Here is a 27,017-nt window from a genome sequence, read left to right on the forward strand (position 1 = left end):
TAATTTATCATGCTTATTGATCTACTTTGACATATACATATGGGGCTAGGGCTCAGTTGTGCTTCTAAGATCACAACTATCCTATATATATATCCCATATTACCAAAATGTTTGTAAATGCCAGGAAGAGAAGAACAACATTCATGCCTCTGTCACTCTGTTACTGTACTAGACACAGTTATTGTGTCTGTTTGCTGATCTACAGAGTCTCAGCTTTCCAAAGAGCCCATGCACTTGATTATCAGTATGTGAGTACAGTGCAATACAATAGAGGTGTCAAGTCAAGTCAGGTTTATTTATATAGCACATTCAACACAATTTTAAATTGACCCAAAGTACTCATAAAATACAAACAATTTAATTAAAGTGATAATAAGTGAATGAATAGAATAGTGTCATAGAAAAAGATTAAAAAAAAACCATCAAAGAATAACAAGATAAGAATTGATGTCAAAAATAATAATGATGGTCTGAATATGATTATTGACTGGGTGAAAATATTAATACTAATACTAGGCTGATGACACTGGTGATACAGTTGATAAAATAAAGATCGAACAAAGACAATGTGGGGTGGGGGTGGGGTAGGTAGGGGGTGAATGAATAATGCTGATGAAGGAAATAAAATAAAATAAACAACAAAATGGAAATTTATGAATGTTAAAGGCCAGGGGGAAAAGATAGGTCTTTATAGATTTAAATCTACTGATGGTGGAGGAGGGTTTTGGTTATTCCAGAGGCGGGGGGCAGCAAAGAAAGCCCTATCAGCTTTGGTTTTTAGGCAAGAGTTTGGGACTGATAGCCTAGTAGTTGCTGAGAGGAAGATATAAGAGGTGCCAACCCATTAAGGACTTCAAAAACAAAAAGCAAAACTTGAAAATCCATTCTAAATTTGATAGGTAACCAGTGAAGCTGGGCCAAGACAGGAGTTATGTGCAACTGATAAGGACAGTAGGCGCATTTGCAATTTTGGGAAGGTGGCCTGCAAGAAATATAGTGTAGTGTGTCTTATTAGTACTTAGCAGAACAGATTTACATTGGTCTGGGGTGTCTGGGTCCCATAACTCGGAAGCTATTGAGCAAAAAGCCATTTTCCATAGGAAATGAAGGGGATTCTTAAAAAATTCAAATAAAATACGAGGTGCAAAATTTGAATTTCTAGTGAGGTGTGTCTATAAGTACTACTTAGCAGAACATATTTACATTGGTCTGGGGTGTCTTGGTCCCATAACTCGGAAGCTATTGAGGAAAAAGCAATTTTCCATAGGAAATAAATGTGATTCTTAAGAAATTCAAATAAAATAGGAGGTGCAAAATTTTAATTTCTAGTGAGGTGTGTCTTATAAGTACTAATTAGCAGAACAGATTTACATTGGTCTGGGGTGAGTGGGTCCCATAACTCGGAAGCTATTGATCAAAAGCCGTTTATTCATAGGAAATTAATGGGATTCTTAAAAAAATTAAATAAAATAGGAGGTGCAAATTATGAATTTTTAGTGAGGTGTGTCTTGTAAGTACCTCATAGCATGAAAGGTCTGCATTGGTCTGGGCTGTCTGGGTCCCATAACTCGGAAGCTATTGAGCAAAAGGCAATTTTGAATATCCGAATATCTGTCGAATCACCAACATCAAACTAACTTCACCACGGTACTGATGCTGACATAAGTGACCTAAGTGACTTAATTAGCAGCGCCCATTAACTAAGTAAGGGATAATTTTCAGCAAGCCGGTCCTAATTACAAACTTCCCGACAGGGTGATGCAGAGTTCGATGTCCTTGACAAAACATTCAACATAATAATTAAATTAATGTTGATTACATAATTGCAATATCAGGATAGCATATAGATAGGCATGTTTAGATTTGACACAATGAACTCTGGATTAACATGTAATGTTTCTCAAATCTCAAATACCCATCAAATTAACTTTCATAAGAAAGCTATAGCTTGGACCTTGGTGAATAAACACATAAACACAATTTCACCACACATTGTTTGCAATCCTTGAACGTCTTTAATCACATCCCGGTCCGTGCATGACCTGCGCGGAAGGGGCAGAGCCGGTAGCTCTGGTTGCCAGCGCCGGGCTCTCCATATGTGTTGGCACCCCATGCGTAGAGCAGGCGTTCATCTGTAAGTGCCAAGGATTCAGTCAGCACCATCCAGAGACAACACGGGCAGGGAAACCACCCATATGGGGAGTCGAAACCCACTCCGTGTAGGTTTGTAGCTTCTCCGGGTTTAGACTGCAATTAAAGTAAACGGTAGTCTCCCAACCCAAAACGATCTGTTTGCTGTTTGCGAGATCGGAGGGTAGGCCTACTTATTACTTGGTAGACTACACGTATGGTTGTTGGCCATAAGCTTGTCTTCAATTTTAATTACTTTTCTGACTGCTAATGATACAATGTTGGTATGCAATAATATACATAAGACAAGAGTATATCTGAAGAGTAGCCTACAATATAGATACATTAGGTTGCCTACTTTGTAACCAGTGATGTTGCTAGGTACGCGTCCTGCGTCCCTGACGCATTAAAATCTGAAAGGACGCACTAAACTCACTATCCATGCGTCCCGGGGACGCATCTAATTTTCCCCATGAAAAACGATACATTGTGAACATTAAACAACTCGTGTTTAATCACAGTAACTGGCCAAAGAAACCTTCTTGTGAGCAGATCGGACAAGCGCTGTTTCAACCCTCTGCGCATCTACTCGGCGCAGACGTGATCCCCTGTACAAAGTATCGCGACATGCTAATTTAGCCGCTACCAAAACAACTAGCTCGTCACCGCTGATTTCATTTCAACAATTAAAAATACGAACTTCATAGTAAATAAACCCACGTTTCCACTGCTCGATGCTGTGCTCATTCGTGTCGAATGAGCAAATCAAACAGGATTTTTTTGCAATCCTTCTGATTGAATATATGTACATTTATGACAAAATCGTGAGGACTAGGCTTGTGTCACACACACACACACACACACACACACACACACACACACACACACACACACACAAATGTGGCGCTCGCGCGGTAATAGCTCATTGGCGCCACCTAGTGATCATTATGTGCAAATGCACAGCCTCTCATTAAAATGACTTAGGGGTCATTTGACCCCTCTTGCGGCGCTAGGAGTAAGTAAAAATGGCCCGGCGTTTCTAGTGTTAAACATGAACGGTTGAGTACTCCAGCTCTAACCATATCATACCACCATCAAGGAGTTTAACACTATTAATTTAATTTAAGAAATAGAATAATAATAAAAAAGAAACACATTTTTTAAACTGGGGAGTTGGGACCCATTGAATTTCTCAGGGACCCACCCAACTCGCCACCTGTAGGTCCCGGGGACTCACTACATTGAAAACCTATCAACATCACTGGTAACTACGTATGATAATTGGAGCCTTCGACCTCGAAAATATAATTTCTTTCAGCCATTATTTTGATGCCACTTACCACAGAGAACAGTTCCTGTTTTTTTTCCCCACACCAAGCTGCCTGCTTCTATTGCAGCCCCAGCAGTAGGCTACCCCTGCAGAGAGAAGTAGGGTTCAGCACATACACTTGGGGGTCTCCCTCCTCCTCTGCAGCAGTGGCCAGCCCCTGGTTACAGACCATGCCGGAGCCCACCCGACCACAGCTGCTGAAGCCCAATCCTGTAAACCCCTGATTCATGTAAACACCTGATTATAACAATGTTAGAGAAAGGTGACATGCAGAGGAGACGGGGGAGGGGAAAGAGGGAGCAAGTTGTAATGCCAAAGCCTCTATATTTGATGGGAGCTTAGCAAGGCTACTGAGGCTGTTGCTATTCATGACCTCTGAACTACGCCGGCTGGGGATTTTTACCTATTGTGTCCTGCAAAACATTACAAGGCTGCCTGCATGCAGATTAACAATGGCAGCCATTGTAGCCACGGCTTTGTGGCATTTTTTTCTGGGGTTCCAGTATGTGGGGATAAAGCGGGGGGGGGGGGGGGGGGGCTCAGGGTAAGGCCCCCTTCAGTGGCCTGCGTGGCAGTGCTGCGCCCGTGCCACAGAACAGATCCATAGGGCTTAAATCAAAGCTGGATCACCTGCTTCAGTAAGGGAGCGTTTCTAAATGCACTGAAAGTATAACAAAAGAGGGGGAGGGGGGGACATGTTTTTATTGCAGCTGTTGGGTAAACCACCCACACAGCCACATCTACCTAACCTACCTCCCCCAACAACCTAAAACACGTTATGATGGTACTGAAGCCCTGGTCCCGACCAATTACATAATTTCACACCCTACACCTAGCCGTAGGGAACCAGGTACGTGGGGGCTGGGGGGGACAATAAGGATCACAATGAAACCTATCTGACCCAACTAGGGAAATGCCCTCATTGCAGGGAAACAAACCATCCTATGGGTGCAGGCATTTCTGTGTGCGCTGTGTGCTTCCTATAGCCTCAGTTTAGATTAAATAGATGAAGTCCTCTGGAAGATCCTTTACTTGACCTTAACCTTAACATCTCACCTCCTCTATCTGCTTTTTGTGAGAACCTTGTTCCAGGCACAGGATTTCCTTGCGTCGGAGAGCAACCGTGGGCTCGTTAGACCAAAGAGAGGCTGTAGGCAACAATTCAACCCCTTTAGTCTTCACTTGGCGAAGGCGTTGGTAGTCGGGACCCCAGACCCACCCAGGTCTGTGAGGGGGGGTATGGCTGGGAAATCAGGTGCAGTGGGCCTTGAAGCCTGGACGTTGTTGTCTGAAGTATATTAAATAAAGAATATATATTTATGTTCACATGCATGGGCATGTTTGTGCACATCAACACACTTGAGATAATGTATGGTTAAACTCGATTTTGGGTAATGAGATTGCGAGAATTTTTTTTTTGCTCAAATAAAACATTGTGAATGTCCTTAAACTTAGCCAAAACGTACTGTTTTTGGATGTTTCCCTAGTTAAAAATAATATATGTTCAAACTGCATCTTGGCCCACTTAAATCAGTTTGCTTATTTCTTTTAATTGTGTGTATTTGCATGATTCTTGCACTTTTTGGGGAGTGTCTTCATTGACTTCTTGTAAAGTCCCCTTGGACAAAAGCGTCAGCTAAATAAATGATATGTAATGTTATTAGAAAATAGAGTCCAGAGAACAATAATTAAGTCAGAATACCACATGATTTTAGGTATCGTAGTCAATAGCAGAAAAGTTACATTTTCGGAACAAAGCACTGGAAATACATGTTTTTAGGGAAGTCCTAATAAATAAATAATTGGCTCTAGGTACATCACAGTACTCCAGTCCTCTACCACTCATGTTTGGCATGTCGGTGAATTGACTGAAGTGTAAAAACAAACTCAATAACGCCTTTTCCACACTTTGACTAATTATGGGAATCACAACACTTGCAGCGGGAGGTATCCAACAGCTAAACAGCACGTTTATTTCAGTTAGGATCAGTAACACAGATCATGTCCTGAGGGCGAGATGAGAGGAAATGATATCAAAATCCCGCTGATTGAAATAGTATGGCAATAATGGCTTGTGAAGTGAATGGGTGGAAGGAAATGTGGGTTCACAATGAACAACAATGCTAAAGTGAGACGGCAGTAGAACGAAGACCCTCCACAGCAGAGAGCAGCACTGCAGAATTCCATGGCAACGCCAAATATGCCATCTGAGGTGCACGTTTTGCCAATTTCTTAAAAGCACCGCAGAGCTCCTGAATGTATTCATCTTCAAGAGAAACCACTTTTTAGAGGAAATGAAAAACAAAAGGCACAATGAATTTCAACTCATTCTCATCTTTAATATGCACAGGAGTTGAAAGCATTAATGAGCCACCTTAAAGAGAATAATTCAATCTAAAATTTATAAAAAGATATAAACAAGCAGAGGCCAAAACGCTGTCTGTTGCTTTTTTCTCTTCTTCGATCATCTTATTTAAAACAACTTTTCATTAGCAAGTAAAAATCTTGCAACCAACATAAGCTTGTGTCCGTTTCCGACACAAGGTAATGAAATTGTAAATCTTTAAAGTGGCTCGGTCTAGTCGTCTAGCGTCCTGCCTGTACACCCTCCTCCCTATTCCTCAGTGATAAACGGCTAGTCCCCAAAACCAGCCTGGGCTGCTCTTTACACCCCTCCCCCATTACCTCCCCATATTTAAACACCCAGACTACCCTACCCAACCACCTACCCCTACCCCCCCGACCTGGGGTGCAACACCCCCCTCAGTAGTTAGCAGCCAAACAAGAGGATTCTAAAGTCTTCAAGACCAGGGCCCTAGGGGTGCAGCTCACAGTTTATACACCTATTAGCCCCCCAACGACCCCCCCGGAAATCCCCTGGGACGGCGCGCTTAGACAGCCCGCCGCCGCAGCTAGACAAACCAAAGAACACAGGGTAGACGTCAAATAAAGAGAGCCTGTTCATCAGCATGTTATCACAATACATACACATGTTTAAAAAAAGAAAGAAAAAGAAAATATTGCTTTGACACAACAGAAGAAACCTTCCTCTCCAGCCATCTTTGCCAGTAAGAAGGTTGTGGTCCTGCAGAGGCCATCCAATAGGGCTGCAGCAGCTTTGCACAGGCTTTGTAGGTAAATATATCCATATATATATTCATATATATCTATATACTCGTTAAAACAGCAAAAGAAAGATACACGTCACATTTTTTTCCTCTTCTCTTTTTTGTACAGTTACTCGGATCGGTGGCGACAGGTGACCCCCTCTTTAAGAGTGGTGAGGCACCGCGGGGCTCGACGGAACAGTGCTGCCCAGCGTAGGTTTAGTCTCCACCGAGTACGGGCCCCTCTGGCCCCCCTGGCCCCTGCAGCCAGCGGGCACCTGTATACCTCTGACATGTGCATAAGACTGAAGAAAAATTAATAGTTCCAAAAAATAAAAACACTAAACCTGGAAGCTCCTTAGAAGAAGCCAAACTTGTCTCAAAAATGTAAATACAAATGTTGAAAGGGCAAGTTTGAATTTTAAATAAGTAAAATAAAAAATAAACAATCTTCGGGGATTCAGGTGAGCAGGTTGAGGGGTGTTTTTCGTGTTTCTTTTTGTTTTCTCAGAGGGCACCGGGGTGAGCGAGGGATGGATACAGGAGGGCCCTCGGGCAGAACATATTCCTCCAGCACAAAGGCCTGCTCCCTCTTCCTTAAAGTCACTGTGGCTCAACCCAGCGACGCTCCCCACACACGGCGTGCCTCAACACGGCCCCCCCAATCCAACGCTTGTCCCCGCTCGCACACGAGCTCCAGACCGCGTTTGAATTGGAAATAAAAAAACAAAAAATAAAATGAACAATATGGCGTTTCTATTCACATTTTTGTTGATCTTTTTCTTTCTGTTCAAAACTTAAATGTCTTTGAGCATGATAATTTTTTCGACAAGAGGTCACACGAAAAGGAGTGACGTCATTGAGTCAGAAGTCCGCCTGCCACGGAATCCTGGAGGCTGTAGGAACGCTGCAGCCCCGCCCACCTGTCCCAGGATGCACCTGGTGGGCCAGCGGGGCTCTGTGGTAGTTCATGGCTTAGCTCTGGGGTCCGCTCTATAATCTGGAGGAGAGTGGGGGTCATTGGGGTACCTGGCCAACGGGTTTCTACGTGACTAAGTGCGTGTCTGTGATTGTGTGTGTCGGTGTGTGTGCATGTGACATAACACCCGAAAAACAATCCAGGGAAGGTAAAACACAAAAAAACAAAACACGAACAAAGAGCAATATTTCTTTCCCCAAAATAGTGATGTATCCGCTTCTACCAGAAGTGTGCACACAAATTCTAGCCGTGTGTGTGTGTGTGTGTGTGTGTGTGTGTGTGTGTGTGTGTGTGTGTGTGTGTGTGTGTGTGTGTGTGTGTGTGTGTGTGTGTGTGTGTGTGTGTGTGTGTGTGTGGTCGCGTTTGCCTTGGTGAAAACAGTGGTTTTTGGCAACAAAACAAAACAAAAAACATCAACTTCTCTTCTTTCTGATTTCCGAGCTCCGATGGATTATTTAGAAGCACAGGCAGAGGAAAAGCCAGCCATCCTCCCAAAGCCGTTGACCAGACGTATGTTGCGATGCTCACACATAACCAGGACTCCTGTGTGCCGGGCCGTAATGCTCAGAGAAGAAAGATGTCATGTGTTTCTTTAAATAAAAAGGACACCACAAAGCAGTGCACCCCTCAGTGCCAGAGATGGGGAGGGGCCAATCCTTCAAAAGTGGGATTCCTCACGGCCCCACGTCGAATCCTTCTGTACCAGGTGGGAGAGGAGATGGATGAATGTCTGGGGTGATGAGGGAGTACCCGTGCAGCTGGCTGAAACAACCACCGTCTGGTATCTAGAAGTTGAACTCCTTGGTTTGCATGTTGGTGGCCGGGTCGAAGCTGAAGCCCGCCTGTGTGGCCTCCGGGATCAAACTCGGATCTTCGTCGATCTGTGGGAAGAAAAAAAAAAGGTACCTAATGAAATCGTGTTGGAAGTGCACGACAGTGTAGAAAATTGCCTTATCGGAGGGGCTACTTACATCATCCCCGGCAAAGTACTGGTCAATAATCTCAAAGGCTAGTTTGTAGATGTCTTCATTCTCATGCTGCTGCAGATGTTCTATCTTCTCCAGACCTGCAGAGAGTCAGAAATGTTCAGTTAAAGACACACCCAACGTCATTGAGTCTGCAGAGTATTGCGATCCAGAGGTGTGAAAAGGGTCCGATTTGATTTTGGAAGTTCTTGCCATCTTAAATAAAACCATTTTTTTATTTAGCAATGAAGTTGCTCCTTTTTTTTTTCTTGGTCCAATTTGATATCACACTGACATGTTCAGATGGCAGGCATCCATGAGGCAATAAAAAAAAAAAGGATCTGTGGATCCCGTATTATGCTTTGGCTCTCCTACGACATGACAGTTGGGGAAACAGAACATATGAGCCAGGACGCAATGGACGGCTGCGCCGTAGCAGTACATCTATGTACGAGTATGTAACAGTGAGGTGTACATTACCCCTTTGGTTTGTTTTTTATACACACATGAGTGACTTTCAGGCAGAGCAATATTATTCAACACATTGTTTCAAAAAGATCAATTGAGAGGACATCAATAACGGATAACTGAAGCCCTTTTTTTAAATAGATGAATATCAAATTGCAGTATTCCATTCACTGCACTTGAACAGCCTTCTGATTGATAATTTTAGCAACCTGATCATTTTAGGCAACACAAACATTCCTTTGAATTGATGGGATGGAAATGGGATAAATCGAAAATCCCCAGAATGAATTAAGGCTTCTGAATTATTGACCGGTTCACTGGATCGCTCGAGACAGGAGAAGAACAGACAAAATGCCGTAATAAATCAAGAGGAGCGCGGGCCCTCCCCACCTCCACACTCCTCGATGATCTCCGTGATGGTGCTGGCCTCGTCCCCGGCCATGATGAGCACGTTTTTCAGGCCGTCGAGCACCACCTGCAGCACCTGGGAGTCTTTGACCGACAGAAGGCTGCAGAAGGGAGGGATGACGTTCTCCTCCACCAGGAACTCCACCTACACGGACCCACACATACACACGACAGCCATACTTGATTACAACATGCGCACGTGGTTACAAATACAGAAGGTTGGCTTAATGTCACATCACAGCACACAAGTCTCACAGTGGCAATCGCTGATCAGGCACGATTCAAATTCAGTATTCTGGAAATATGAATATAAAAAAAACACATAATTGAGAAAAGTTTGCGCTGTGTTTGAAACACCGTACAGCTTTCCTATTAGTTTCAATACTAATAAACATGACCGCTATGCAATATACTCAAAGAATTGGACGCATGTTTATCAAATACAAACTATACAAGTACATCACTGTCGGTACAGTAAAGATATTCATAGAAACAAGTGCCAAGCACTTACAATTGCTAGGCTAACCCAACATACATACCCAGTATACAACAGAGATAGCTAGGCTAAGAGGGTATCCTGTAGGTATCAGACCTAACCGCATGCCTATCCCCCCGCTGTAAGTAATGAATGAGAGGGGCCAGATTGCTGCCCCGAGGTCTGTTCCAGAGCCGAGCTCACCTGGTCTTTCCTCCCGCTGATGGTGAGGTTGCTGATGGCCCAGGCTGCCTCCTTCTGAGTGCCAAAGTCCCCCTGCAGAGAGACAGGCTGTCAGTAAAGGGCGAAGCGGGTCGCCTACAAACCACAAGGCATAGTTCATCCCCATCCGTTTTAGCTCTGCTGAACCAAGCGACTGCCGTGACCGCCTGTTTGTCAAGCCCTGGCCCAAGTGACGAGCGTGTCGTTCCTCTAACGGCCCATAGGGGGCTCAGGGTGGTCGGATGCAAAGAGAACCACCGTTCTTAGTCAATGGGGAAAATGGGACTTTAGTTTTACAATACATCATTTTTTTCCACACACTCAATAGGGCACATTTTTTATACTTTTTCTTTCGCTGCTGGTTATCAAGCATGGGTGGAACCTGTAACGTGGCTTTTAATTCTTCTGCAAATCTAATTTGCTGAACATCAGTTCTTTCAGCACATAAAACTGCAGTGCGTCTCATGAGAGTACGTCTCATGAAAGTAGCCTTGTTCCTTGAAGAGAATACATGCTAGTAACATGCGGGGACAATTATATATAGCCCCCCCTCTCTCTCTCTCTCTCTCTCTCTCTCTCTCTCTCTCTCTCTCTCTCTCTCTCTCTCTCTCTCTCTCTCTCTCTCTCTCTCTCTCTCTCTCTCTCTCTCTCTCTCTCTCTCTCTCTCTCTCTCTCTCTCTCTCTCTCTCTCTCTCTCTCTCTCTCTCTCTCTCTCTCTCTCTCTCTCTCTCTCTCTTTCCCCCCCCCCCCCCCCCAGCAGGCAGGATGGAGGCAAACCTTGGCCAGTTGGTGGATGATCATGGGGATGAGTCCAGCATCGATTACAGCCTGGACCTGCTGCTGGTTCCCTGCTGTGATGTTGGACAGGAACCACACGGCTTCCTGCAGAACAAACCAATCACATGCCATCAAACCCCATTCAAGACCAGAGCGACTTAAGACCAAAATGTGATTTCAGACAGCAAGATCTTATGAGCCCATACAATGATAGTAAATGATTCCAGAAGTCTCCCGGATATTTTGTTCCGTCATCATGCGTCAATTGATTACCCAGTTCAGGTTCAAAGTTCATTTGAATATTTCCGTCTTGAGTAAATAGTCTCATAGTTCATAGTTGCAGCATACTTTTCAGGATAATCAGGAAAACTCCAAAAGCAAATGGTTAATCCCTGTAATAAAGATCGGCGTGTTGTGAAAAGGAGTCACCTTGTTGATCTTCTCCTTGGGGTGTGTGAGCAGGTTGGGGAAGTGCGAGAGCACGTCACAGTCGAGCACCACCTGCGTCTGTTCGTCTGTCCCGGTCACGATGTTCCCCACGGCCCTCAGGGCGGCTGTCTGCAGGGGCCACAGGAACAGCATAACAAAGGGCCCAGTCCATTGACAAGTGGTGCCTTTTACTTTGTGGAAGTGCAGCAATGCATAACATGCACTTGTCCATAGTGTAATGAATGATACAAAGAAAGACTGCAAACACCAAGCGTTTCGATTTTTCATCAACCAATAAGGAAGGTGAACAGGAGTTCAAATTATGCAAAAGGGCAGTCAAAACATTGTGAAGTAGTTTGTTTTCACATGTAGGACGGAAAGCCTTCATATGCTTGCATAGCCTGCACTTCTCAGAGTTGAATAGATGACGCAAAGTAAGAGAACAAAAACGGACTGCAAATGCTAACAGTTAGGATCACGAGACTATTTACCAAAGGTAATCTAAGTGATCCTTACCTGAACTTTGACCTCCTGGTGGCTGAGCAGCGGGACGAGGAAGGGAACCACACCCGAATCTATCACCATCTGGATCTGCTCATTACCGCCGTCGGTCAGGTATGATAACGCCCACACCGTGTCTACGAGAATCTGAACACACACTGCTGTTAGCACCGCGCTATCACATCCCATACGTTCACCAAGCCACCAAGTCAATAGGTGGCGTGGACATTTAAAAACAACGCCCATTCACTCACAATATACAGCAAATGCTTGATTGTACTGATACTCACATTTAGGTCGATGTGGTATATAAGCAAACAGAGGGCCGGCAGAATCTGTAAGAAAAGAGGCATGGGAGAGTTGGGTTTAGTTAGGATAAACTGAGTAAGATGGTGGGGGAGGTAGGGGGCTCTGGGGAACGAAAGTGGGTCGTTCAAGTTGACAACCAGGCATCAGCAAAACTGAAAATATGGTTTCCATTTTTTGTCACCTTATATTTTCAGTGATTGAGATAGTATGCAGTTATGCATCAGTTTAATAATGGAAATGTGAAATAAAAGAATGTTTAAAAACTATACAAGCGGTTCTTAAATTACTTTTTTAATTGTTTTTTAAAATCTTGGTTATAGAAGAAATGAACACTTAATTATAGTAAATAACTGCATATTTCTACCTGAAACGAAAAAATAAATAGCTTTTCTTGCCTGAATGGTTGCTCGGAAGTATATAGGACCTCGTACCAGAACTCATAATAATAATGAAATAACATACCAGGAATCATAATATTGAACATAACCATATAACAGGGGTGCTGCCCCTAAAACTGGCGGTGATGGTCAGTAATGTCAGCTAAACCCACGGACTGTGGTACAACCACCTCTAATACCGTCCACTGTGGCTGACTCTTCGTCTAACAGCGCTGTCAGCGGCCTGGCAGGAGAGACTCCGTGGTGCTCTGGGTCTTTAGTACTGACAACATGACCAGGACGCACTCTTTGACTTCATCTGACTTTTTTTGACCATTTGCATAATCTGTGATCGGGTGACTCGGAAAAGCAAGAATGAAGACGGGCGGTACTTTTCTGAGGCGTTGAGCTGCTTTTAACCTGACCTAGTGTCCAGCCCTGGGAGTCGGTATGGGAGTTCGGCAGAGCCAGAGCTACGCCAAACGGACTGGGAGGGGATGGCAAACCTTTGCAGTATTCAGTCAATGGGGGGGGGGGGGGGGGGGGGGGGGGGGATTACGACTGCAAACCGAGGCCACCAGTCTCTCACACACACCGTGCCCACCTCTTGGACGGTCTCCATAGGGGGCGGCGGGTCCTTGTTGCGGCACAGGTTGACGATGACCCAGGTGACGTTGCGGAGGAAGCTGATGGGGATGGAGGGGTTGATGAATGAGAGCAGGGGGACGACCACGCCCAGGGAGATGACGTAGTCCCTGCACTGGGGGCCGTCACCTGGGCACGGCGGGGAGGACCAGGAAGTCAGTCATGACTTCTGCTGAACGTGTGTTAATGTTGCTTGACACACAGAGAGCGATGAGAGAAACACTCACCGATGATGTTACCCAGAGCCCAGACTGCCTGTTCGCACACATTCTGGTGGGAGGAGTGGAGCAGTCGCAGGAACAAAGGAACGGCGTCTAGACAACAGGGAAACACCCCCCTTTAATGTCACAGCACAACAGGTGGGCTCCTCCTCTATGAAATAAACCCCATGAGGGACATCGGCTGAAAAGTGATTCCTGAGTCAAGCCTTTTCCATGGCCATACACATTTGTCTTTTGTGGACGTTGGGTTGGACTTACTGGATTTAACCACAGCCTGAGTCTGCGCCGAAGTCCCTGAGGCAATGTTGGTCAGGGCCCAGGCTGCCTCGAACTGGAGCGAGGGGCTGGGAACAACAAACATCATTTAGGAGGATTTTTAAAAAAAAGAAGATCATAAAGTCAGAGAGCGCCACGGCAGATTGGAACCAGAGAAGAAGAAGAGAAGAGAAGTCCTTCACAGCATTCCTTCACTGGGGCAGGCTTTGTTATATGCCTCATCTCAAACACACAACACTAGTTAAATCTTCTCATTGGAAAAGAGGAAGAAAATTAGAACTTTGCAGGGTTAATTCGGGGAGGAACCTATTTAAATACTTGTTGTTGAAAACAGTGGAATCCATGTAGATATATCGTTTTGGCAGCATTTTTCACTGCAAAGGATGTCAAAGTTCACACTTGATGTGCTGAACGAGTGTAACTGTTACCAATAAAGTAAATTCTTCTTCTTTTTGCAGTGTTGACTGTTGAACGATTGTCCTCACATACATAAAAGTAAAACTATAATTTGAATGCACACCGTCAAACTCAAGGCTACTCTTCTAACCGTTACGAGTCTCCTTTTCCACAGCTTCAACAACACCACATCTGTCACGATGTCATGACATCCCCCCCGCCCACAATTCCTCCCTCACTGAACACAAGGTCCTGGGAATTGAGGGACAGGAATGTCGTTTTATTTGGATTGGCCCGGGCCAGAAGGAGAACCAGCCAACTGTCATGTGCCCCGCCGCCCCCAGCCCCCCCTGCTCTCGAGTCCGAAATATGTGTGTCAACGCAGGGGTCAAGAAAGGCATTCACACACATACACAACAAGCCTGCTTGTTGACAACAACCACCAGCCCCTGCCCCATAGACAGACTATTTGTGAATTTGAGACCGTATAATGGAGTCCTCTAAAAGCACATATAGTGAGGGAGGAGCAGACCTCAGTAGCCATTTGAGCAGAGAAGAACTCACTTGTCATCCCTCTCCAAACATTTGACTAGGATGGGCAGAATACCAGACTTTATCAAGTCGTCGATCGGGGGGTTTCTGTCGCTGGAGAGGAGTTTTCTGAACAAACAGGGAAAACAAGAAAGACATCAGAACTATGAATGTGTGAACTGTGTGAATTGAGTGAGTTTGCGCATTTACAGCCTTTACCTAGCAGCCTGCACAGCACTGAGCTGAACCACGGCGTTGTCACTTGTGGCGTTCTGTGGAGAAGAGGAGAGTGTTACTACGGTTACCATAAGCTAAAAAAGAGGTGGAATAACCAACTGCCTGATGTGCTCAAGCTTGAACACAAAAAGGTTATCAGTGGATGAATAAATTAAACTTTTGTTTCACCTGTAAAATGACATCAAGTGTGACATTTTGCTGCAGAGAGAAAAGGAAAGTTTCATTATTACAGTACAGTACAACACCAAACTGGAGAGCTTGAAAAGGGAGCAGACTATACACTGAATATAAACAATTGCTGTGTGTCCATCTGCTTTTACGATTGACTCTGAATCTTCATGGTCCAACAAGACCTGTCATCCAAGTCGGGACGACAGTTCCATGCCTCCCTCTTTATCACAAATACGCCAACACACACACCCACCCACCCACAAACACACTTACTGCTTTGAAGTCAGAGTCGACATCAGAGTCTTCCAGATTCTCCTCCAGTGGGACGTTCCTCTTCTTCAGTAGATGCTCGTCTCGTTTGTTCTGAGGGCGGACAGACAATAGGACAAAAGAGATCAGACAGAATTTGAGCAGAGACATGAACTGTGGGGGGAAAGCCAAGCCTATGATTGCTGCTATTCTACAGAGGCCACAAATAATTCAGTCAATTTGGGAATGCAGAGAAATTGTAAATTAGTAGTATTATCATTTGGAGCTGAATATATCTCGGACACCACTGCCGCAACACTCACACTTTGTCAATATTGTATTGGCCTCCCCCCCTCCCCCTCCCTCTCCCTCTCCCTCCCCCTCCCCCTCCCTCTCCCTCTCCCTCTCTCTCTGAGAGTAGGAGATTCCCTTGGCCTACATTCCTGTGCAGTGCGCAGTTGTGCGTCAGCGATGACTCAGAAGATAGACTAAAGCTAAACTTGCATAGCTTCAATGTGCACTGTCTGAACCGCATGGAATGTGCTGGACCAGGACACCCGGATCACCCCGATCGCTAAAAAGCATTGATGCACGCTTGACACAAACCAAACTTCTGACCGGGATTTGGATACAGTGCCTATCTAGTGATAACTATGAATGTTATCAGATAGCCTTTGAAAACAATGGATATGTTAGGACATTTGGACATGAAGTCCCAATACCTGACATATTAATGATTGTTTGGATTTCCATTTTGGATAGTAGGAGCCCTTCTGTCTCTTGTCTTTTCGCTGGGTTCTAGCCCTACGGTTGATACGGAGAACCGAGGGAAAAGACTACAACCAGCCCCCCTTTCCGTTTCATTTACAAAATGCCAAATAAAAACACGACAGAAATTGTATTATGCTACGATACTTGATTAGGAACATCAACGAACACCACTAACCACTCGGTGAGTTTCACATTTCAGAAAACGAACGTTCAGGGATGTTTTTGAATGCACATAGCCAGCCATTGTGAAGCAGGCAGGGGCGTTTCGAAATTAGCCAAATACTCGAGACCAATATTCAAATTCCGTTGTTAACCACTCTATTTCATCCTAGACAAACCAGAAAGGAGGCTCAATGTTCAAAATACCGGAATTGTCCTTTAATATCAAAACTCTGATAGCTCAAATCTAGGTGAACGGGACATGTTGCTGGAGGTCAGAATCTGTAAGTTTACAAGTGGCAAACACAATGTAACAGTAGTTAATTGCAAAAATTAACTACCTTTACACTTTGGAAAATTATTTTATCTTCAGTAGAATATCTCCGTAACGAACCAGGAAACAAGGGATGACTCCGCCCTTTGCAGTTTTGGTCTCCTGCCCAGAGGTTCTGCTCTAACATAAGACTGATGGATCCAAGATTCTGTTGGAGGTACCACCTTGAAAGTTTGCTGGGCTTCAAGACTATCTAGCTTCTCTAGACCTTCTGATGCTTGTGCGTATGCAAACACCCGTGTCCAGGTATGCGCACAAAAGTTCAACGCAGGAAGATGTTACAATTGAGTTTCAAAACAAAAAAAGCAACTGCTTCCCATTACTGTCATTGAGGGAAATAAATGAGAGGGGGCTCTATGGTGTTTTTCTTCAGCGTTTGTTTTTTTCATATCTGACCCAGATATGGAATTTACATTACCAGTCAAGCCAGCGGGTACCATCAGCATCATGGAAGAGAATGTCAGATCAACCCCGGAGCAGCACATAACCACCTAAGACTACAGTCCCATATATAACAGGTGTTTTTCAATAAATGACCAAACAGTGCCTCAATCTTACTGCATTTTTGTATACATGTCAATTTGACTCAAATTTGTTCTGATTCTGCCAACTTACTCGTATGACCCTTACTGTACAATGAGCGGGATTTTAAATACAATTAGTATATTGTAAAATTGTAATTTTTGTATTGTAAAAAAAAACATTTTCAAACTGCAATTAGTCTGGAACCATTCAGTACATTTTCGCTTTCTAGGGGACATAAGCACGGGCACTAACCGAAAATGCCTCTGGACACAACTGGATAGGCCAACAACTAATCAAAGCAATGAAACGGGTTACACACGTCTGGGAGACCATTTCTACTCAACAAAGCTTTAAGTGCTGTCCTTTGTTCTTCTTATAGAGAAAATATACTGGAGTAGACGAGGAATCCTGACGGGGCGGTGTTCTTGTATTTAACTTTTTTGGTAAAAGAAAATCAATAGTATAATGTAACAATATAAATAAAATAATAGTCCTTCAACCAATCAGACCAACGATCATTCGAGTCGTCATTGCGTTAAACCAGCCAATAGCGCGGCAGGGGGAAAAACCAGCTTGGTGATTGGCTCCAGTAAAAGAGGATTGGAAACAGAAAGGAATGTATTGCTCTCCAGCCCCTGCTGAGTGAATTCAAATCGCCGGCAGAACGGGCTGGGGGTACCCAGTCTAACACCGTAGCCTATCTCAACTATAACCGCATTTCATATTAATCGCATCGTTTGCTGCGTTACCAACATTATCTATGATGACTAAGGGCGCAGGAGGTTCAATATCAATAACATTGAGTTCATAAGGGCTAACATTATCTTTTCTGAGTAAACAATAATTTTGGGCAGGTGTTTTTGAGCACTGTATAACAAACTAAACTTTGGTCAAACAGTCACCGATCGTCTTCCCTGTCCCAAATATCCCGCTGCTTCGGGTTTCCCTTTGATAGGCGCGTTGAGAGGAGGAGCGGGCGAATCAGCTGTTTATAAGTGTAGCATACCCGCGCACCACTGGCATGAACGCGCGCTTGTCTCTGTGTGTGCGTGTTCGTGTGCGTATGCGTGTGTGAACGAGAATGTCAGGGAGAAAGAGTGCTATGAGGAGATGAATGAACGGAACGATATTTACACTTAAAAAACGATATTTACACAAAAAAAAGTAAAAAAGAAGCAGAATCAATTTGTGGCGCTCGGTGTGTGCGCTGTGCCACACATTGGTCTATGTATGGGAAACACTGTGTGTTTCGTATGTGCGTGTTTACCTTTCTCAGCTCGACTGTCACTTCATTTCGATGCCTCCTCATAGTCTGAAAAAAGGAAAAGATTTTTGTTTAGTTGTGCAACGTGTACAATTTGCCGGAATGTCAACTCAGTGCTGAGTCCCTCAAAAGAAGTCTTGGTGGATTTTTATGGTTTAGTATGTTAAACAATACTACATCATCCAGAGCCATCATTAGCACCAAATGTCATCAACAGCACACTTAAATACCTGAGCCTTTAACAATACGAGTAAACCATTGTCATGTATAAGAAATGTGTTTCAACATAACAATTTCTAATGGCTAAATAAAATGACGATAGTATGCCGCTTTATGGCCCGGTTGGTGGGTATACGTGTCTGTTGGATTCCCCAACCGTCTAGAACTGTATGAGGGGGTCTTGGATCTTGTGACAGTTTCAACGGTTCATATTGCCTTCCTAAATAGCCTGTTACATAATATGGCCCAGTCATAACCAACTCTGGAAGCAGAGGAGCACAGAGTTATCTCCCGGTCGCTGAAGCTGAGCATGACTCATTCCAGCTAACTGACCGCTGGTAGAATGACCAGAAGTTCTGCGCTCCAATGGCAGGACAGCCATATACCTTGCAAACTTCCTCATCAAGGATTAACACAAATCACTAGCACAGCTGAACGAGCTTACCTCACCAATGCCACAACATACATATTTAATTATTGGCAAATGAGGCAAAAGCATAAAGCCCATACCATAAAAATGGAAAGATCTATTTTCAGGAGGGCCCAACTACAAGAGTATCTACAAAGAGCGTTGGACATGTGACAGTTGAGTAAAAATACTTGATCTGCATGTTAAACAGAACATATATTTGCTTGTTTTTTTGCCCTCAAAATCTTAAGCACACCAACCAACTTCTAAACATGCCAAAATAACAAGCAAGATTGGACCATTGCTTAAAGCTAATCAGCGGGAAATCAATCTGTGGTTGTTATTCTGAGGACCCAAATCAGGCATCAAAAGAAGACTGAACTGCCCTCTAGAATGCGTCTGCTATGATGAAGCTGGGCACCTGCCTTTCCTTGACAGTAGTAGCCATGTGCTTACATGCTCACAATTTACTCAAGTTGTTGTTGATATTACTACTGATTACATTGCATCTGTAGGCGCATGCCATTTCTGAGGATTGATCATGTTAAAGCACAACGACACAATAATGAGTTAGGTTTCACCTAGGTAAAACCTATTGAGGTATGTTTTACCTAGGTAAAACAGGAGTATTCGGGGAGCCAATCGGATGACGCATTAAGCAGCATTGACGAAGAACAGATATACACATGATAAATGGGACATGTACATCTCCAATTATACTTGTTATAACACGTATATATAATACTCATGAAGTGTATAGTCCGTTTGGGGATCTATAATCAATTACAAACCAGTACATTTGGTATGCGGCTGGGCCTGGCCCAAGGGAGATTAGAGATACCCTTTGAACGTCTGGCAAATTGCTGCGACAATATCGACCCAACTGTTACAGCACGTAATATCTTCGTGTTGTTATTAATCTCTGGCAATGTAGAATGGCGACAACTGTACGCGGCAAGACAGTAGTAGGAGCATGGGTCGCTAGAGTCATGTCCAAGCATCGGCGCCTGTCACCTGGTGACTAGCTAAACTAACATTCGCGAGCCCAGCTCTCTGCTAGCTCACCAGGAGGGGCTAGGGCTGGACACCCGACTGCTCCTCCTCGTTAGAGCTGGAACAAAACGTCACGTAGGTCACGTTGACAAAATAACGAATAAAGGGTATAAGATGGATACATGGCCGTTCACGTAGACAATGGTGAGTTATCATGTCCACGGGCCCTGTTGTCGACCGGCCCACTGCTGCCAACATCTGACGTTACCTCACAAGTTAGCTTAATGTGACAGCCAGCACCAGACAGCCTCTATTACGACGATCGTGTCATATTGATAATAGCCCCGACATCGTTTAACCCACGGAGTGACAATTGGCATTATGATATAGCAAACGATTTGCCAATGTCAGAGGCAAAAACATTGCGTTAGTAATCTGCGACTTGAAGCCGTAAACTAACGCCTAGCTAACGTCAGATGCTAGACAGCTGCAGCCGGGGCTAAGCGAGGCCCATTAAGACTAGTTGTTTTATCAAACCAACGACACTCGTCCATTTCATCTCTTTATTAGAAGCCAGCCTACCTCGACATCACGTCCCTTGTTTTTAAAGCTTTTGATGCGGTGGTTTTCCAAGCCGGCGTTTTCTGCCATGGCTGTACAGGATTGAGCTATTCCTCCGGCTTTCGGGATATCCGTGAACGACGAGGCAGCGTAGCTTCTCTACTGATGGGTCGGGGAACGGTAGAGGACAGACGTAACAGGACGCAAGGGGGAAGGAGGAGTTATTATGCGTGCCTTCTCTCGGATATGGACTGTTCTAATGTCCTTGGATCACAGAAAATATTGATAAATATTTGAGACATAAAAGGAATGATTCTGGATTTCCTCCCTCAAAAAATACAAAATCGACTTAGGCGAAACTTGACACACACACACACACACAGCCTCCAGAGACATCGTTTAATGAATCGACCATATTTGGATCGATAGTTTGTACAATCACGCTATTAGTGCAACAAAGACAAGCCTTTAAAACAATAAATACTTCAACAAACGGATATGCAATGCAGACATAATTAAACTGACAGCAGGATAGGCACCATGATCGCAACTTACACATATACTAATGTTGTACCAATAGACCATAACGATAAGGTATTCCAAAGTAACATTTAGATGATGACTTCCACATAGTCTAAGTTAAAGCAATGTTTCACTTTGGAAATGTATTTTCTTTATTTCTCTACTTGTTGAAACATTGTTACATTGCATATTAACCATCCCTGGAATGTGAATACACTCCTGGATGCAGTTATGCAGAATAACAAATTTCTGTTTAGGGTTTAACATATTTTGAATCTGTCACAATTTGACAGTAGCTAAATGTGTAGATAATCAAATGGTCAATGACTAGGGTGGTAAAGCCTTCACTGAAAAAGCCTAGTCCAGGAGAGTAAAGAAATATTACACTCAAATAAATGCATACTGTCCTGGTGATATTACATCACATGATAGCATACATATGTAGCAATTACCCTAAACATAACTTTCTGCCATTTACAACATTGGTGGCAGTTAGTCAGTGAGCAACGTCAAAGCACTTTTGTGGCAATCATAAAAACAAAAATACGGATTAAACAAAATGACGGCAGATAGTCTAAACAATAATTAGTGTTTATGTTGATGAGGATTTTTAAGAAGACAATGATAAGTAAAACACCATGAGTTTTCATTCTCCGTAAAATGAAACTATTTGTCCAGCAAGGCCAACCAACAACAAAAAAATACACCCTCAATGCGTTTAACTAAAAAATGACAACATTTCAAAACCCTTCTGGAAAGGGCAGGTTAGCTCAACTGAGAATTCTGAAATTAGCAGCAACACGGATCCCATAATCAACATAAAAACTTCAGGGTTTGTTTATGACAGAAATTAAAACGTGGTCTACTCAATGCTAAGAGTGACTCAATGTGATAAACTGCTGTGTTGGATACATTTGTGGATGTTGGAGGGAGGGGGTCAGTGCAGCTTGAGGTGGACGCTGCCTAGAAGATCTGTTGTTCAAAGAGGATTTTCTCAAAGCCATGGGGAAGTGTGTGGTAGAAGTCGCTAAACTGGCAGTCCAAGATGGCACTGTCATCCACTAGAAAGATGGAAGGAGAAAGATATGAGAGTTAAAGCAAAAGCAACTGAAAACATTTCATACTTTGTATGGGGTAAATTCATGTTGTTTTCATATATTCTAAAGATTTTAATCCCATCACTTTTAAAGATTAAAATCTCCCAGCACATTATTTAAGTTTCCAAATGGTCCCTAAAGTCTCTTTAAAAAAAGAAGCCAGACTAAAGTATCACACAAAAGAAAAAATAATAAAGGCTTCACAAGGGGACAACAAATTTCTATGGACAAACCTAAAGACAAAAATGGACCATGAAATCATATTTTGGCCATGATGTCAGCCAGTGGAAGGTCAATGTGTTAAAACATGGCCCTCTAGTGGATAAATACGAGTAGAAAATATAAATAGAATACAATTCAAAGTAAGTTGCTGGAGTTTAGCTACACAACATAAGTCTGATTGATCCAAATTAATGCAATAAAATAAAAAACATAATATATTGAGTATATTACAAATGGAATTACCATAAACAACAGGATACACTGTGCCTCGGATACCGGAAGCAGGACAATGCATGTTCTTCCCATTCAGATACAAGTTCAACTCCACGTGATCATAGGTGATGCCCTGGTAGATACATAAAGGTTGTTTAGGAGGACTTGTTACGTAAAGAATACTCACATCAAACACATCTCAAAACATAATGCTACTATTACTGAACCACAGTTTTTTGGTAACACTCAGAATAATACAGTTAAATGGATGTGTAAAAGTATTTCGAAATTGGTGTAGTGGATTCGGTAGAGCATGGCATTACCACTCTGGTCTGTGACCATCCATGCCAATAATATATGCACTCAGATTAAAGCATTCAGCCATTCATTCATTATGATTAAAAATATATAAAATAACCAAAGACTGCATATTTGTCTTAAATTGTATTATACAAAGACCGTATGGGGAGGGCCTGGTATTTAATTTGACTCACAACAATGTCACCCTCCTGAGGAAGGCTATTTGCAGGTAGACGGTTCCTCTCTTCATTATTGTGATACACAGATCCATCATGCCTGAGAACTAGGCTGTTTGTGTCTCTGCCCAATGGTACTTGATTAAGATTGACTTTCTGGGTGGCAACACCTATCCCCCACACACCTGGAGGAACATAGAAGTTATTGCACATTTATTTATCAAGCCCCTTTTCTCTGCCGCTGCAATAACGTTGTGCAGCATATATACAGCCGATTAAGTGAGTTACCAGAAATAAAGTCCATTACATATGACAAGACGAGGCTGCTGAGACGACAACTTACCGGTAGACTGTATCTTGAACTCAAAATAGCTCTTGTTCTGATGCAATGGTGCGTTAGCAAGGCAGCCACCTGTGCCACATATCCTCCGTCCACTCTTGACAATCACAACATCTGTGCCTAGATTGGACAAAAACATATCAAGAGAACTATTCTTCATATGCGCGCAGTGTCATATGACCTGGAAAACCCTTAAAAATTATGCTACACCCTTTATAAACAACTTATCATCGATGCATAAGAAAGGTTTATCCTGCTGATAAAAGAAAACCGAGTCAAAAAGGAGGAAACAGAATTGTTGATTTGTTTCCATTTGTGTAAAAGTCTTTCAATTTTCCTACCTAGGCATGTCAGACCAAATCAAACCGTAACACAAATAGCTACTAAGGGTTGACATCTACTAGGGGTTTGACAGATACATAAGGGGTTGTATGGCTAACGCTAGGCTACCAGAAGAGACATCCTACCAGACACGTCATCTGGACAACAGAGGCTCGCTACTAAACACGTTTGTATATAACTGCATGTCAGTTTCAACCTACCCATGTGGTGTGTGTCTAACTGGACGGTGGGCATTTCTTTTAGAGGAATATGCCCCGACCCTCCATCGCCGCAGCAGTTAAGACAGCACGTAAACATAGCAGCCATTATTGTGTTGACGCCGACGGTGACATCCGGAAACCCTGACTAAACAATTTGAGCCAAAGAGTGCCGTCGTAAAAAGCGCTCGTTTAAACAGCGACACCATGCGGTTTGAACTGGATTTGCCTAAACCCTTCTAACCAGTGCACCCAATCACATTGCTTGGTAAGATGGGCATTTTTTCCTGATGGCATGGAAACAAGGGAAGAAAATCAAGGTCAACATGTATACACGTGACTAAGTAACTATTGGATATCGATGTGTAATGTTACGTAAACACGAGCCACTCACTGTCACTGGATCTAGGAATAATGAAAAAGGTGTTTTTTCAACCGCTGGACCCATGAGAAACGGCAAACAGATTTAATTGTAATGTTCATTTCGATTGTTGTTTAGTGAGAGTTGCATGAAGTGGGGTGATACAATCAGTCATGACATATTGGGATTAAGCCTAGTTGACGCTCTTTCACGCTGTAATGTTTTGCATAGCAACAGCCCCTCCCCCAGATACCCACAGGGACGCTCTGCCATTTCCATCCCATGATAAAAAACGTAGACATTAAATTAAAATATTATAAAGGCTAACATCATCAGTCTCTACACTCTGAGATGTTTGCTTGGCATCTCTCAGGTTTGGTCTTCCCGAAAAGAAGAACATCCGTTTGTCAAATTAATGCATAAACCTTAGCTGTGGCAGTGAAATAGTTAAACATTCTCCCGGAAAGGGCGAAGTCTGCACAGCAACAAGCGCCATGATTGCGTTGCTCTGTGCTCCTCAGCAGCTGGTGAGTGATTTTTGTGGTCCAGTAGTTGCATGTTACTATGCGCTTGCAAAATCTGTCCTATCCTTCCTCTATACCTTGCCAACAGGACCGACTCTTACGCAAACCCGATCTGTCGGTTATTCGTTAGCTAGTATCAGATCAACTACAATATTGGCCGAGTAAAGAGAGCTAGCTTCTTGCATTCCAGTGCAATTCTAAGCTTAACGTTATAGAGAGTAACGTTAGATAGTGAACGGCTTGACGCATTGATATATTAACAATAGTCAGCAAGAGGCTCTATACATCAAATAGGTCAAACAGAGAATGCGGTAAATGTTTCTCGCGAAGTAGGAATATGTATTTCCTATGCTCAGTTCACAACTACTGTATTCCCATTATTTTCTTAAATCGCGCACCTAGTGACGAATGTCATATTTATGACGGGGATCGCTGAACGACGACAAACACGTAGGGACCGCATCATTGATGTATGATACTTTAACGCGTAATGTTCATGTTTTCAGATAAGGTAACATTGCGTCGTGCGTATTTATATTAAGATGCACTGATGTTCCTGCTCGCCTTTCTCATGACAAACCTCTGGGTTCATGTTTGAATTTGTTTTACAGGACACCATGGAGCTTTTGGAAGAGGACCTCACTTGTCCAATATGCTGCAGTCTTTTCGACGATCCCCGGGTCCTGCCGTGCTCTCACAGCTTTTGTAAGAAGTGCTTGGAAGGGATGCTTGAAGGTAACCGGAGCCCAGTTTGGAGACCGCCTTTCAAATGCCCCACCTGCCGCAAAGAGACTCCTCAAAATGGCATTAACAGTTTGCAGATAAACTATTCTTTGCGTGGAATAGTGGAAAAGTATAACAGGATTCGCGTTTTACCGAGGATGTCCCTTTGTAAACAACACGACGGCCAGCCACTCAATATATTTTGCGCCACGGACTTAAAACTTATTTGTGGATTTTGTGCAACAACTGGAAATCATAAGGGACATACATTCTGTTCATTGGATGAAGCATATCAACAGGAGAAAGCGGCATTCGAACAACTGTCCGAGGGAATGGAGAGCTGGCAGAATCCCGATATACTTTCCTGCTTAGAGACTCTGCAAATCAGTAAGAAAAGGGCGCTCCAGTTGGTCTCCATAGACGCAGAAAAGGTAACAAATTATTTCGAGAATTTAGTCGGCGCCCTTGAGCACAAGAAACGTGAAATTCTCTCAGATTTCGAGACCTTAAAATTGGTGGTGATGCAAGCCCATGATCCCGAGATCAACAAACTGAGCGCAGCTCTGGACGAGCAGACCCGGGCACTCAGCATCGCCGAGTCATTCAGGAATGTGTCCGACCCTCTCTGTTTCCTCCAGCAGATGCAAGAGTTTAGGGAGAAGCTGCGAGTCGTACGTGAAACACCTCTGCCCTCTCTGAAGGAAATTGACGTGGGCCCTCACGTACGCAATTTCGACGTCCGAAATTGGGACATGCTGAGACTCAAAGACGTTGATAAAATCTCCGTCCCGCACGAACATGGATCTCACCGCGCAACCAGCTCGCGACTCCGAGTCCCCAAGAGGTTCTTTATATTCATGAGCATCATACTGCCAGCCGTTTTCCTCTTGCACCCAGATACCTTATCCGCGACCTCGGTCCATTTGTCCGCACAGAGTGAAGCATTTCTATATGGACTTTCCCCGCATCTCAAAAATGCAGAGCTGTATTGGCAGAAGGGGCTAGGTGCATGCACCTGTTTATTGGGCGCATGTCAACATTACGCCCTGGAATTCTTGGACACCGCTGTTGATTATATGGGCAGCTGTAAACTGTTCTAACTATATTCCTTTTGATATTTTTGTATGTTTCTAGTTGTCCTTGTAAGGTACCAGGACAGACGAAATCTCTTTCTATAGCCTACTTTAAGCTTATATAATTAAGGGCGACCACACATTAAGTTCTGTTATATGGTCATATAGTGTATTGCCTATTGCCTATTATAATTTGTTACTTACCTGGGCTTCCATCCTAACACAGGACTGCCAAACCAAGTAGGACCTACTAATCTCAACCCTCCGTGTATTTTTATACGTGCTTTCTACCTGATATTGATTCAGTTACTAAATGATTATTTTTGTTTTACTTGTTGCCACACTACAACGTTTGACTGTTTGAACTTTGCCTAATGTATCCGCCTAATAAAATGCCCAAAATAGGTATACACTCTCGGTCATTCATCTATTCAATATAGTCAATCTTGAGATGGCCGTAGCCTTTCAATAGGTGGACACACGTCCCGT

At 43.5% G+C, this 27,017-nt stretch overlaps 3 protein-coding genes across 8 annotated transcripts; 1 reads left to right on the top strand and 2 right to left on the bottom strand.

Annotated features, from left to right (window-relative positions):
• Positions 1-5,408: 5,408 nt before the first annotated feature.
• Positions 5,409-20,627, bottom strand: kpna3 (karyopherin alpha 3 (importin alpha 4)). 3 transcript variants are annotated; one of them, XR_003974113.1, is made up of 17 exons: positions 20,460-20,627; positions 18,260-18,304; positions 15,228-15,317; positions 14,952-14,981; positions 14,766-14,818; positions 14,580-14,675; positions 13,602-13,687; positions 13,350-13,436; positions 13,073-13,251; positions 12,082-12,126; positions 11,807-11,938; positions 11,291-11,419; positions 10,862-10,966; positions 10,067-10,138; positions 9,370-9,566; positions 8,518-8,612; positions 5,409-8,427 (listed from the first exon to the last, which is right to left on the bottom strand). XR_003974113.1 is itself a non-coding variant. In XM_030342617.1 (17 exons), the coding sequence occupies exons 1-17, from the start codon at positions 20,526-20,528 to the stop codon at positions 8,332-8,334; spliced, it is 1,572 nt and encodes a 523-aa protein (XP_030198477.1). In that variant the 5' UTR covers positions 20,529-20,625; the 3' UTR covers positions 5,409-8,331. The 3 variants fall into 3 exon arrangements, 2 of the variants coding, with proteins under 2 accessions (XP_030198477.1, XP_030198478.1); XM_030342617.1 differs by having other exon boundaries at positions 9,370-9,532; positions 20,460-20,625; XM_030342618.1 differs by having other exon boundaries at positions 9,370-9,532; positions 13,082-13,251; positions 20,460-20,624.
• Positions 20,628-20,822: 195 nt separating this feature from the next.
• Positions 20,823-24,005, bottom strand: spryd7b (SPRY domain containing 7b). Its single transcript, XM_030342623.1, has 5 exons — positions 23,851-24,005; positions 23,312-23,428; positions 22,987-23,153; positions 22,523-22,625; positions 20,823-22,021 (listed from the first exon to the last, which is right to left on the bottom strand). Exons 1-5 carry the CDS (start codon positions 23,954-23,956, stop codon positions 21,924-21,926), a joined length of 591 nt encoding a protein of 196 aa, XP_030198483.1. The 5' UTR covers positions 23,957-24,005; the 3' UTR covers positions 20,823-21,923.
• Positions 24,006-24,517: 512 nt separating this feature from the next.
• trim13 (tripartite motif containing 13) lies at positions 24,518-26,934 on the top strand. 4 transcript variants are annotated; one of them, XM_030342620.1, is made up of 2 exons: positions 24,518-24,735; positions 25,344-26,934. In XM_030342620.1, the coding sequence occupies exons 1-2, from the start codon at positions 24,703-24,705 to the stop codon at positions 26,553-26,555; spliced, it is 1,245 nt and encodes a 414-aa protein (XP_030198480.1). In that variant the 5' UTR covers positions 24,518-24,702; the 3' UTR covers positions 26,556-26,934. The 4 variants fall into 4 exon arrangements, with proteins under 4 accessions (XP_030198480.1, XP_030198481.1, XP_030198479.1 ...); XM_030342621.1 differs by lacking the exon at positions 24,518-24,735 and adding an exon at positions 24,744-25,243; XM_030342619.1 differs by lacking the exon at positions 24,518-24,735 and adding an exon at positions 24,744-25,202.
• Positions 26,935-27,017: the final 83 nt, after the last annotated feature.

Source organism: Gadus morhua, chromosome 20, assembly GCF_902167405.1.
Source record: "Gadus morhua chromosome 20, gadMor3.0, whole genome shotgun sequence".
NCBI lineage: Eukaryota > Metazoa > Chordata > Actinopteri > Gadiformes > Gadidae > Gadus > Gadus morhua.

Excerpts from the sequence above, each read along its gene's own strand:
- trim13 (XM_030342619.1), top strand. The coding sequence starts at position 25,152 with ATGACGGGGATCGCTGAACGACGACAAACACGTAGGGACCGCATCATT. Across the intron at positions 25,203-25,343 it reads GTAGGGACCGCATCATTGAT|GACACCATGGAGCTTTTGGA; the intron begins GTATGATACTTT and ends TTTGTTTTACAG.
- spryd7b (XM_030342623.1), bottom strand. The coding sequence starts at position 23,956 with ATGGCTGCTATGTTTACGTGCTGTCTTAACTGCTGCGGCGATGGAGGG. Across the intron at positions 23,154-23,311 it reads GTTCAAGATACAGTCTACCG|GTGTGTGGGGGATAGGTGTT; the intron begins GTAAGTTGTCGT and ends ATGTTCCTCCAG. Across the intron at positions 22,022-22,522 it reads AGTGTATCCTGTTGTTTATG|TGGATGACAGTGCCATCTTG; the intron begins GTAATTCCATTT and ends CCATCTTTCTAG.
- kpna3 (XM_030342617.1), bottom strand. The coding sequence starts at position 20,528 with ATGGCAGAAAACGCCGGCTTGGAAAACCACCGCATCAAAAGCTTTAAA. Across the intron at positions 15,318-18,259 it reads TGACAGTCGAGCTGAGAAAG|AACAAACGAGACGAGCATCT; the intron begins GTAAACACGCAC and ends GTCCGCCCTCAG. Across the intron at positions 11,420-11,806 it reads ACCAGGAGGTCAAAGTTCAG|ACAGCCGCCCTGAGGGCCGT; the intron begins GTAAGGATCACT and ends TGGCCCCTGCAG.